At 43.3% G+C, this 13,744-nt stretch overlaps 1 protein-coding gene across 1 annotated transcript in view; it reads left to right on the plus strand.

Moving 5' to 3' along the window:
• The first annotated feature begins 5,730 nt into the window (after positions 1–5,730).
• Positions 5,731–13,744, plus strand: part of FBXO3 (F-box protein 3) — a 34,030-nt gene continuing 26,016 nt past the window's right edge. The window contains exons 1-3 of the mRNA XM_025266248.3: positions 5,731–5,889; positions 10,105–10,194; positions 12,436–12,599. Coding sequence (XP_025122033.1) covers positions 5,786–5,889; positions 10,105–10,194; positions 12,436–12,599 — 358 coding nt within the window. The 5' untranslated portion in view covers positions 5,731–5,785. The remainder of the gene's footprint in view (positions 5,890–10,104; positions 10,195–12,435; positions 12,600–13,744) is intronic.

The raw sequence follows: 13,744 nt of genomic DNA on the forward strand, positions 1-13,744 counted from the left end.
GAAACTCCAAGTAGGCTTCCCAGATGGCTCAGTGGTAAAGAATCTGCCAGCCAATGAAGGAGACATAGGTCTCATCCTTGGGTCGGAAAGATCCCCTGGAGGAGGAAATGGCAACCTCCTCCAGTATTCTTCCCCAGAAAATCCCGTAGACAGAGGAGCCTGGTAGGCTACAGTCCATAGGGTTGCGAACAGTCGGACATGACTGAAGTGACTGGGCATGCCTGAAACTCCTACCAGCTTTTAGATTTAAAACAAGTAGCCCATTTGAGGGAGAAATAGAGACAAACATGAATGAGGATCAAATGCCTTTATGAACTTTACCTGTATCAACAGGTACGGTTCTCTTGTAAATAGAAATGAGAGGTCTGTCTTTATCCATTCAACCTGAGTTTAAACTTTCTACTTATTGAATGTCATACTAGACCCTGGGTAATAAGGATGTAAAAGACAGAGTTTACAGCCTGGTATGTAGCAGCTGACTCTAGTATTTTTGCCTGGAGAATCTCCAAGGACAGAAGAGTCTGGCAGGCTACAGTTCATGGAGTCACAAAGAGTCAGACATGACTGAGCGATTAAAAATGAGAGAGACAGACAGGGAATAACTGACCTGAATCCAATTCAGTAAATGCTCTAAATATGTGCACAAATAGTTTGGAAGTATAGACATGTAAGCACAAGGGGTTTTTTTTGTTTGTTTGCTTCAGTTTTGGTTTTTGCTGGGTGGGTCTCTCATTCGTACTGTGGGATTTCAGTTTATGGAGGTGACTGAGTGACACCATGACAAGGTCAGTGCCATGGAAAGAAGTTTTTCTTTTTTTTAATTACATTTCCCTAGAGAAAGAGGCACACCATGTCATGAAGGGTCCCCGTGGAAGCATCAGGTTTGGGTCAGGAGCAGAAGCAGGAGCAAGAGGCAAATTTAGGCCAGAAACTTTATCTGAGTTTGCATTGGGCAGGGCAGAGTAAACAGCTTGAAAAGTGAAGTGAAAATGTTAGTTGCTCAGTCACGTCTGACTCTTTGTGACCCCATGGACTATAGCCTGCCAGGCTCCTTTGTCCATGGAATTTTCCAGGCAAGAATACTGGAGAGTGGCCATTTCCTTCTCCAGGGGATCTTCCTGGCCCAGGACAAACAGCTTGGGACTGGCTGATCTGAACAATAAATGGGGGTCTTCGGACTATTGGGATGTTCTCTCATTGCCTGGTACCTGACCCTGAGATGACACAGGGCAGGGGAAGTAGTGGCTCTGTGTGTGAGAGTTAGATAAAGGGGGTGGTTGGCTTGCATATGAGAGGTGTGTCCAAGCTGTTTGTTATCTTTAGAAACTAGCTAGCCCTGGGAGGTCAGTCTGCCTCTAGTCAGCAAGATTTTTAGGATGTCAAAACATCATAAGATACAGAAAATTAAAAACACAATTAATACAGTGGGAGTGGGGGAGGAAAAGGGTTATAAATATTAGACAAAACCATAATTATAAGGCATTAATGGTATGATTGCCAACATCCATTGGATCATAGACAAAGCAAGAGAATTCCAGAAAAACATCTATTTCTACTGTGTGGATCACAACAAACTGTGGAAAATTCTTAGAGGTGGGAATACCAGACCACCTGACCTGCCTCCTGCAAAACCTGTGTGCAGGTCAAGAGGCAACAGTTAGAACTGGACATGGAACAATGGGCTGGTTCCAAATTGGGAAAGGAGTATGTCAAGGCTGTATATCGTCACCCTGCTTATTTAACTTATATGCAGAGTACATCATGCGAAATGCCAGGCTGGATGAAGCACAAGCTGGAATCAAGATTGCTGGGAGAAATATCAATAACCTCAGATATACAGATGACACCACCCTTATGGCAGAAAGCGAAGAACTAAAGAGCCTTCTGATGAAGGTGAAAGAGGAGAGTGAGAAAGCTGGTTTAAAACTCAACATTCAAAAAATGAAGACCATGGCATCCTGTTCATTACTTCATGGTAAACTGATGGGAAAACAATGGAAATAGTGAGAGATTTGATTTACTTGGGCTCCAAAATCACTGCAGATGGTGACAGCAGCCATGAAATTAAAAGATGCTTGTTCTTTGGAAGAAAAGCTATGACAAACCTAGACAGCATATTAAAAAGTAGAGACATTACTTTGCCAACAAAGGTCTGTATAGAGAAAAAGGCTATGGTTTTTCCAGTGGTCATGTATGGATGTGAGAGTTGGACTGTGAAGAAAGCTGAATGTCAAAGAATTGATGCTTTTGAACTGTGGTGTTGGAGAAGACTCTTGAGAGTCCCTTGGACTGCAAGGAGATCCATCCAGTCCATTCTGAAGGAGATCAGCCCTGGGATTTCTTTGGAGGGAATGATGCTAAAGCTGAAACTCCAGTACTTTGGCCACCTCATGCGAAGAGTTGACTCATTGGAAAAGACTGTGATGCTGGGAGGGATTGGGGGCAGGAGGAGAAGGGGACGACAGAGGATGAGATGGCTAGATGGCCTCACTGACTTGATGGACATGAGTTTGAGCAAGCTCCGGGAGTTGGTGATGGGGAAGCCTGGCGTGCTGCAGTGAGTGGGGTTGCAAAGAGTTGGACGTGACTGAGGAACTGAACTGACTAAATGGTATGGTGAATTGAGGAAATGGAGTATTTTGTTGTTGGGGGTGGGTGGAATGGGAAAGGTAGAATCATTTCCTCTTTTCCAAATAGTAGGAAACTTTCTCCAGAATGTGGCAAAGTTTGTAAAACTTGGTGATGCATGTATGTACAGGCTTGTACAGGTTGTTAAAAAATTAACATTTTTAGATATCTAGCCAGTCATTTACACAAATCTTTATGGGCATCCATAAACCACTTTAGGGGACAGATGGTTTTAGAGCTGAGTAAACAGTTACCTGGGCTTTTCTAGTGACTTGGCGGTAAAGAATCTGCCTGCAGGAGATGCAAGAGACCTGGGTTTGATCCCGGGTCAGGAAGATTCCCCACATGGCAATCCACTCAAGTATTCTTGCCTGGAGAAGCCCATGGACAGAGGAGCAAGGCTGGCTGCAGTCCACAGGGTGGCAAAAAGTTGGACACGACTGAAGCCACTGAGCATGCATGCATGAAAACAGAATCATAGAATTTAGGCATAATTAACTAGCTCACCATTCCACTTCTAGTAAACAACAGATGTATGAAGTCCAGGTCTGACTGGACTCCCTCAAGCACACAGAAGAACTGTACAAAAAAGATCTTCACAACCCAGATAATCACGATGGCGTGATCACTCATCTACAGCCAGACATCTTGGAATGTGAAGTCAAGTGGGCCTTAGAAAGCATCACTCGAACAAAGCTAGTGGAGGTGATGGAATTCCAGCTGAGCTATTTCAAATCCTGAAAGATGACGCTGTGAAAGTGCTGCACTCAATATGCCAACAAATTTGGAAAACTCAGTAGTGGCCACAGGACTGGAAAAGGTCAGTTTTCATTCCAATCCCAAAGAAAGGCAATGCCAAAGAATGCTCAAACTACCGCACAATTGCATTCATCTCACACGCTAGTAAAGTAACGCTCAAAATTCTCCAAGCCAGGTTTTGGCAATACATGAACTGTGAACTTCCAGATGTTCAAGCTGAATTTAGAAAAGGCAGAGGAAGCAGAGATCAAATTGCCAACATCCGCTGGATCATGGAAAAAGCAAGAGAGTTCCAGAAAAACATCTATTTCTGCTTTATTGACTATGCCAAAGCCTTTGACTGTGTGGATCACAATAAATCGTAGAAAATTCTGAAAGAGATGGGAATACCAGACCACCTGACCTACCTCTTGAGAAACCTATATGCAGGTCAGGAAGCAAGAGTTAGAACTGGACGTGGAACAACACACTGGTTCCAAATAGGAAAAGGAGTACGTCAAGGCTGTATAGTCACCCTGCTTATTTAACTCATATGCAGAGTACATCATGAGAAACACTGGGCTGGATGAAGCACAAGCTGGAATCAAGATTGCTGGGAGAAATATCAATAACCTCAGATATGCAGATGACACCACACTTATGGCAGAAAGTGAAGAAGAACTAAAGAGCCTCTTGATGAAAGTGAAAGAGGAGAGTGAAGAAGTTGGCTTAAAGCTCAACATTCAGAAAATGAAGATCATGGCATCTGGTCCCATCACTTCATGGGAAATAGACAGGGAAATAGTGGAAACAGCGGCTGACTTTATTTTTCTGGGCTCCAAAATCACTGCAGATAGTGACTGCAGCCCTGAAATTAAAAGACGCTTAGTCCTTGGAAGGAAAGTTATGACCAACCTAGATAGCATATTAAAAAGCAGAGACATTACTTTGCCAACAAAGGTCTGTCTAGTCAAGGCTATGGTTTTTCCAGTGGTCACGTATGGATGTGAGAGTTGGACTGTGAAGAAAGCGGAGCGCTGAAGAATTGATTCTTTTGAACTGTGGTGTTGGAGAAGACATTTGAGAGTCCCTTGGACTGCAAGGAAATCCAACCAGTCCATCCTAAAGGAGATCAGTCCTGGGTGTTCATTGGAAGGACTGACGTTGAAGCTGAAACTCCAATACTTTGGCCACCTGATGCAAAGAGCTGACTCATTTGAAAAGACCCTGATGCTGGGAAAGTTTGAGGGCAGGAGGAGAGGGGGACGACAGAGGATGAGATGGTTGGATGGCATCACCGACTCAATGCACATGGGTTTTGGTGGACTCTGGGAGTTGGTGATGGACAGGGAGGCCTGGAGTGCTGCGGTTCATGGGGTCACAAAGAGTTGGACACGACTGAGCGACTGAACTGAACTGATGAAGTCCAGGTCTGACTGGACTCCCTCAAGCTCTTTACACCACACTGCATTGGGAAAGAAACAGAAAAGAAGAAATCTGTTAAGTGATCTATTCCTTAGCTCACAGTCCAGGACATGTCTCCCATCTCCAATTTAACACCTTCTTGTCTAAGCTTAAGAGTGACCATCAGTGCTTCAACTAAGCCCATTGAGGCCTCAACCCCCCTTCACATCTGAAGTACTTAACTCTCTGAAAATAAATTTTGGCAAAAACAAAAATTTATTATACACTTGCATTGCCCTAAAATGTTGAAAAACAACCGTGACGACCAAATTGAGAGCACCAAATAGATTCAGACCCTATGCACCTTTTACTTGGGAGGGGGTTAAAATTATGCCCTCGATAACCATTTCCTTAGTTTGGAAGAACAGCCTTCCACCAGCGCCTCTAGTTGATTCCCAACTCTGTCCCCTACAGAGTGGACAAGGCTCCTGCTGTGTGTAAGCGACACGCCGGGCCAGGGAGGCTAAAAAGAGAAACGAGGGATTTCTCGGTCGGAAAACGAAGAGAAACAATGGATTTGGGGGCCAAAGACAGAGAGAGAACTTGAGGCCACGCTTCAAGGATAGCGGATGTAAAAATTTCTCGTGAGGGGCGAGTGTGACCCAATCAAATTTGGTAATAAACTCTCAAAGAGGTCCGGACTGGGCAAGTTTAGGGATCGGAATGGGAGGAGGGAGCCCGGGGGAATCTAAGGGAGAGCACAGGGGCACTCGGCAGAGCTAGAGTAGCTTGGGTAAGCCGGATCCCGGGGCACGCGCGCTCGGCCTGCAAGGCAGAAGGCGGAGCCTTCCGGGGAACCGCCTATCGGGCCGCTCTGTGGGCGGGGCTATCCTGCTCTCCTGTCGATTACATAACAAACCTGTGCCGGTGGCAGGGGAGCGGCGCGGGCTGTGGCGGAGGGGGCGTGGGCGGGGCGTGGCCGGGGCGTGGCCAGGCCTGCACGGGGCCAGGCAAGATGGCGGCCATGGATACCGAGTCGGCGCCCCTAACCCTAGAATCGCTGCCCACCGACCCCCTGCTCCTCATCTTATCCTTCTTGGACTACCGGGACCTAATCAAGTAATGGGACGAGGCACATGGCAGGGGTGGGGTTCGCGGGTAAGGGAGGTGGTGTAAGGCAGGAAGGACGGAGGCCCGGCTCGCCGACCGAACCTGGATTCGGGTGTCAGCTAGAAGGTGACGCCAGGGCCACCCTGATCCTGCAGGGTCCCTCGGAGGGCCGGGGTGAGACCGCGGCGGAAGGGGCCCCGCCTTGAGGTCTTCCTCGCGTCCGGGGCCCAGGTATGAGGAGCGACAAAAGCCCTCTCTCCCGGGCCTCAGCGAGGCCCAGTTGGAAGCGGGGAGATACTACTCCCCGCTGCCGGCCCGCGGACCCCCGCGGCCCGCACCTCCGGACCCCCGGCGTCTCTGCCCGATTCCGGCAGCCTTGGCCGCTTTGAAAAAGTCTCCGTCCCGGCGGCAGAGCACTCTTCTCTCTCGGCCTGGGCCGGAGGCCTTCGGAGTCGGGCGCCAAAGTGGGCCAGTGGGACGCGGGAGAGGAGCCGGGCGACCCCCTCACCCTTGGGTGCGACTTCTGTGGCAGCGTTATATCTGGCAGGCTCACTTTCAATCTTCTCTGCTGTATAATTGTTTCGTTTTCAGCCTTCCTCCTCACGGTTGCATGTTGGATTTTGTTTTGGTACTGACTTCCGGTGTTGCGATACAGGTGACCATCTTCCCTCCTGTATGCTTTAGGTTTCCCAAGTTGCCCGCGTCTGTTCCAAAAATAAACACCGGTTGCTGGTAGGGGTGGTTAAATGCCAGGTTCCTTCAGCGCTTGGGACTGCCTGGAATGGTGGAAGAAATGGCGCTGTTTACACCCTTGACAGCTGGTGGCATGCCTCTTTCTTGGGCCACCATATGTATTTGCAGAGGAGGCAAAGTCGCCCTCTTAAGGATAGGTAGGAGAGATTCGTTTTGTTTTGTTTGATTAACCATTGGATTCTAGCAGTTTGGTGACTGTACCCTGTGTTGTCAGGGATCCTTGTAGACATGCAGCTTTCTTGAAGTTGGTGGCAGCTGTTGGTTTGTCTAGCTAAGTGGTGACAGGGATAACTCCCGTTTCTGGCTGCTATCTACATTAATACCTGTAACATTTTTATTTTTCTAGAAAACAAATTTTTCTCTACTCACGCTTGTAATAGTTTGTCTTTTCTTTGGAAAAGTCTGTTCCAGCTGCAAACTCTCATCTGAAATATTGTGTTGCTAGGGCCTTTTAGGGGCTTACCTTGTAGCTCAGTCGGTAAAGAATCTGCCTGCAGTGCAGGAGACCCGGGTTTGATCCCCGGGTTGGGAAGATCCCCTGGAGAAGGAAATGGTGACCCACTCCAGTATCCTTGCCTGGAAAAATCTCATGGACAGAGGAGCCTGGTGGGCTGCAGTCCATGGGGTCGCAAAGAGTCGGGCACGACTGAGCGACTAACACTAATAGCCTTTTAAAAATCTAACACTACACACACTCTTGATCTAATGGGCTACCTTGCTCTCAGAATGATCTTTCTAAGACAGATCCTAAAAATCCTGTAATGCCGCTCGTTATTTACAGATTATAACCTAAACTTAAGGGAGCATTTAAGGCCCTTATTATTTGACATAGTCCACTCTATCCAAATTGACCTCAGCCAGCATACCACACTTGTGCCTTTTTTGTTCTGTGGCTTAAACTCTTGACCTTGCCTGGAATACCATGCTCCCCTCTTCTCATCCTAGCAAGATGAATTCCTTTAAGACCCCCTCTCCTGAGTCCGATCTCTACCTTTCTTCCTCCCTCTGCAGAGTTCATTTACCATACCAGACAGATTGTGCATTTCTTAAATATAAAGACTGTATTGTTTGTCTTTGTAGTCACCGTTTATTCAACAGGTTTTTGTTTGGTTTTTTTTTGAGTGTTTCTGTGTGCCAGCCTATTAAATGCTGGGGCAACAATAGTGAACAAGACACATAAGGACCCTCTTATAAGCTCTTACAGTCTAATGGGCAAGATGGAGAACAAGTGCATAATTACAAGAGCTGCTGTGTGCTATGAAGGAAATGAATCAGTGACTCTGTTAAGGAGCTAATTCAGACTGGAAGGAGCTGCCATATATGATAGACAGCATAGAGCAGTCCTGGCAGAAGGACCCGTGTTTTCAGGAGCTGATTGGAGGATAGCAGAGCCTGTTGGAAGAGCTAGAAGACTGGTGTTGCAGGAGGTAGGGAGTGACTCACAGGCAGAGAGGCTGAGCAGAGACTGGTGAGATCATGAAGGACCTTGTAAAACAAGGTGAGGAGTTCAAATTTATTATAAATGTTTTAGGTCGTAATCAAAGTTTTAAACAAAAGTGACATGGTCCCTCTATAAATGTTTGTAGAAGTAAACTGAGTTGAATACTGTATTAGTCAGGGTTCTTGAAGGAAGCAGAACCAATATGTGTGTGTATGTGTGGCTTATTTTAAGGTATTTGCTCATGAATTGTGGAGGCTATTTCCTATAGTCTGCCATGTGCAAGCTGGAGACCCAAGAAAGCTGGTGATATCATTTGAAGGACAGGGAGCTGGAGAAGTGATTCCGATCTGGCTCTAAAAGCCTGAGAACCAGGAGTGCAAAGGCAGGATAAGATCAGTGTCCCAAATTAGTGGTCAGGCAGAGAGCAAATTCAGCCTTCCTCTGCCTTTTTGTTCTATTCAGGCCTTCAATGGATCAGATGATGCCCACCCATATTGGGGACGGCCATTTGGCTAACTTAGTCCGCCAGTTCGAAGGCTCATTTTTTCCGGCAACATCTGACAGGAAATAGTGTTTAATTAGCTATCTGGGCATCCCTTAGCCCAAACAAGTTGACACAAATGCCATCGAATTTTATCCACAGAAAAGTTTCCAATGTACTGTGACTTTTCTGTAGTATGTAGCTCAGATTTTTCAAGTGTCCCTCCCATTGCTAACCTTCTGAAGGTTTTGGTACATATTTGCTGAACTGGATTGGGTTGGATTGATTAGTCTATTGGGATCATTGTGTAATGTAAACTGCACAGTTTGAGTCTCACTGCATATCAGAATTATATGTGGCACTTTAAAAATATACATATCATGCCCAAGGTACAGACTTCACCCCATGCTGACTGAGTCAGAAGCTCTAGGACAGTAGTTTTCATCCTTAATGTCCATCAAAAATCACCTCTGGTGCACATTCCAGAGATTCTTTTATGTTGTTTAACTCTTGGGATATTGAGAAAGAAGGACCTAAAAAAGAGATAGGGGACTATTAAATTCACAAAATTGGAGGGATTCCTAGTTTTGCAAATGTTGGTTTGGGCGTCTCCTGAGAGTGGCTGAAAAAGATGAGGATGATGTTTGTGTAAAATCTGAAAAGTGAACAAAGCCTACTCTGTTTAGCATCAGTTGTTTTTTAACATGCCCCACTCACAGCCTTGACAAATCCTATGTGATTTAAGATTCCCTTAATTGATTAGTTATTGCCCAAGTAAAATCTTTTAATATCTACCTACTTTCTCTAACTTGTGACTTCTCTTCTGAAAGGATAGAAATCCATTTTTTAAAATCTCAGGTTCATTCTTTTTTGAATTAATTACATAGGGAAGGATTTACAGGAATCAAGCACTATTGTGTTAGAAATCTCTATATAATAAGAAAATTATTTCTAATATTTCATATTTTTGAGCAGTTGACCCTAAGTTGAATAGCCATGGATACTGAATCAGAACTGTTGTGAATTTAACATCTTTTATAAGTGGGTTTTCCAATAGTTCCTATAATTGAAAAGTGTTTTTGGCTACATATTCCTGTTAAGAAAAAAAATTAGAACAAACAGAAGGCCTATGTATTTAATATCAAATGTCTCACAGATCTTAAAAATAAAAAACACTTTTTTACATCTGTATAACATTTCTATTTGTAGAAATGATTACTGCCCAATAATGAGTATAGGAAAACTCTTTGATTTGAAATAAATCCAATGGTTTATATGTTTCATAGACTTTTGTATGAAAATTAAAATTGTAAACATTTTGCAGTGTGTTTGTGAACTCAAATAGTTAAGATTTCACTACTCACAAGGTAATTATACTAGCTAACACATTAAACAGGTTTTAGAAAATACTGTTTTGTGGTTATAAGGGTAGATAGTGGAAGAAAAGCAAAAGGAACAAAACAGAACTTAACATTGAATATTTTCATCATCATTTCTAAATTGCTTTCTTGTTTTCTTTTATACTAACCATGAATCTGGTTACTGCCAGCTGTTGCTATGTCAGTCGAAGACTCAGCCAGCTATCAAGTCATGATCCGCTGTGGAGAAGACATTGCAAAAAATACTGGCTGATATCCGAGTGAGTATTTGGGAAACATGTATTCTTGAAATTGGGCTCTTGGCTTTCATTAGTGCTAGTCTATCTTGATTCTCCTCTCTAAGCCTTGTCTCTTTAACACCTTTGATGGCTCTTCTTGTGCCTGCCAGTAAATGCAGGTGTTCTCCAAGCTTCTGTTCTTGGCTAACTGCTCTTCTCCCTCTGTGAAGTCTCCTGCATGCACTGCTGCAATTTGTAGAGATGACTTGGATACTTCTAACTCCCAAACCTGAGTGTCCATGCCAGACATTGCCACTGAACCCCAGATTTGTTTGCATAACTGTCTGCTGGACTTTCCACTGGATGACCCACAGGGTTCACCAAATTCAGTAAATTTTAATTAATTTGATAGAATAAAAGTGTAGATGACAGAAGGTGGGAGTTGGAAAAGGTGGAAGAAAGGGTAGGATTGCTAATATCTTTTTCTTAGGTTGAGGGGAGTCAGGTGGTAACTGAAGTTGATGAAGCAAGAAACAGAGGTTTAAAAATATTATTTAAAGCTAAGCTATTGAGTAGAACTAAAAATAACAGAGCCTCTAAACATTGGAAGGAGAAAGAATGAGGAAGAAGGAATTTTAAGTATTGCTTCATCCTGACCTTTTATTGATTCTTTGGGGTATCAGTAGATAGATATAAAATTGATAAATCAAGAACTAGAGGAATAGGGACTTCCCTGGTGGTCCAGTGGTTAAGAATCTGCCAGCCAGTGTAGGGGACATGGGTTCAATCCCTGGTCCAAGAAGATCCCACATGCTGTGGAGCAACTAAGCCCATGTGCCACAACTACTGAGCCTGTGTGCTCACCTCCTGAGGCCACTCGCCGCAACTGCTGAAGCCCATGTGCTCGAGAGCCTGTGCTCTGCAACAGGAGAAGGCCCTGCAGTGAGAAGCCATCACACCACAGCTAGAGAGTAGCCCCCGCTCACCTCAACTATAGAAAGCCCAGACGCAGCAGCAAAGACTCAGTGCAGCCAAAAATTTTAAAAATTAAAAAAACAGCTAGAGGAATAAGCATTTAGAATTAATACAGATACCTTCCAGAAGTAACTAAAGTTTCCTTTGAAGAGTTGGACTTAGAACAGGAGACTGCCTAGCTTTTCATTATAAGTTCTGTACTTTTTGGTTTTAATAATATGTGTATTACTTAGATGAATAAAAGGTTACTTCTTTCCTACCACTCCCCTCACCCCAAAAAACTCACACACACATGCACATACAACACCCTGAATTGTTCTCCCCATCCCTAAACCTGGTCCTCCTGTATCCTGCCATCATAGCGGTACCATCCATCCTGGCATCCAAGCATCCTGCGTCTCTTCTGCCCTTCTCTCCCTACCTCATTCAGTGACCAAGCCTTTCTGACTTTAGCCCCTGTATGTTTCTTGGATCTTTCTTCTCATTTCATTTAGCCACCACCACTTTAGTTCAGTTCATCGTCCTTTACCGGACTGCTGCAGAGCCTTTCCAACCGGTGCCTGTGCCTCTGGTATACACCCCTCCCAAACCACAGCCACAGGTCCACTCTCTTCATTCCCCTGTTACAACTCTTCAGTGGCTCTCTAGAGGATAAGGTCCAAGCTACTAGTGTGTTATTCTGGCTGCCTTATCCTGTACCACTTCTGACTCTTAAATCTATATTTCATTCTTTCTCCCTGATTAGATTTCATTCTTTGTAGGCAAAAAATATGCTTTATTTTCAGTGTCCTCAGTGGCTAAATAGACAGTAAATGTTTGTGGAATTGTACCAAACAGAAATGTTGAATTTTGATTCCTTTGCTGTGCTATATTGATTCTCTGGTTAATCCAGTGTAGATAAATTAGATTAATATAGCCTGTGATTAGTTTCTAAATGTTCTCTAAAATGGAAAAGCTAAATATATATTTTAAAATTTTACAATTGGTATGTTTTTAGGAGTAAGTTGAAATTCATGTCCCATATGTTACTCATATTATCTTATTAAGGATTAGAAAACTTACAAAAATAATAAATAGAAAGTAAAAAAAAATAAGTGACTCATAATCTCACTATTCCAGGAATAACTTGTTAAATTTTTTTGATGTATGTGTCACTGTTTATTATCTAGTCTTCATGTGTAGCTAAAATAAATGAAAAGGAAGACAAAAGTAGCCACAAATTCCCAATAAAGTATGTTGGTAATTGTGTAAAATATATGCTAATTTCATTGTAAAAGATTTTTAATTTTATTTTTACAATCTATTTAGGGAAGATAAAACACAGAAGGACCAGTGTTGGAAATCCCTCTTCATTGATACTTACTCTGATGTAGGAAGATACATTGACCATTATGCTGCTATTAAAAAGGCCTGGGATGATCTCAAGAAATACTTGGAACCCAGATGTCCTCGGATGGTTTTATCTCTGAAAGGTATTGGGAATACAAGGTCTCCCTTCCTCATTTTAGTGACTCTAGTATACATAGGTTAAATAACTTGAGGTTTCTATCTCCTATGCTCATCTGTGCTAATCCAACATTATCTGTAATGCATCATTCACATTTGGTCAAGGAAGCGGGAAGCCTAATTTGCTCAGAGGACACTGGCTCTAGTGTGTGCCCTATTTTTGCCCACCTCGGCATCCACAGGATTCTTTATTAGAAGGGAAGCTGAACTCATTTGATCTTTACATTTGTTTTACATAAAGAAACTAGTAATGCTAAAATTGCTTGAGGATACCTATTGTAATTTCTTTTAAAAGACTTTTTTTTAATTGAAGAATTGCCTGCTGTATCAACCCTCTTCCCTGTTTTCAGTACAAGTAAGTGTTTATTTGACGGCCTGGTATTAGGAAAGACCAAATATTGACAGACTGGGTTTTTAAGCATCTGAAGAGCAGCGTAATAGAATACGGAAAACTTTCATCCCCACTTTGACACTCACAGAATAATGAAACTCAGATTTGAAGTGAGGTTTATTTGACCCCAGAATCTGTGCTCTCTCTACCATACTATTATTGTCCAATTTTGGCAAGAAATATTAACAAGCTATTTCCCATTACTTTGATTTTTATTTTTATTTATTTATTTTTTTTTTAATGATAATAATTAAAACAGGTATACATGTGTTCCCCATCCTGAACCCTCCTCCCTCCCCATTCCATCCCTCTGGGTCGTCCCAGTGCACCAGCCCCAAGCATCCAGTATCGTGCATCGAACCTGGACTGGCATCTCATTTCATACATGATATTTTACATGTTTCAATGCCATTCTCCCAAATCTTCCCACCCTCTCCCTCTCCCACAGAGTCCATAAGACTGTTCTATACATCAGTGTCTCTTTTGCTGTCTCGTACACAGGGTTATTGTTACCATCTTTCTAAATTCCATATATATGCGTTAGTATACTGTATTGGTGTTTTTCTTTCTGGCTTACTTCACTCTGTATAATAGGCTCCAGTTTCATCCACCTCATTAGAACTGATTCAAATGTATTCTTTTTAATGGCTGAATAATACTCCATTGTGTATATGTACCACAGCTTTCCTATCCATTCATCTGCTGATGGACATCTAGGTT

Source organism: Bubalus bubalis, chromosome 16 (genome assembly GCF_019923935.1).
Source record: "Bubalus bubalis isolate 160015118507 breed Murrah chromosome 16, NDDB_SH_1, whole genome shotgun sequence".
Classification (NCBI taxonomy): domain Eukaryota; kingdom Metazoa; phylum Chordata; class Mammalia; order Artiodactyla; family Bovidae; genus Bubalus; species Bubalus bubalis.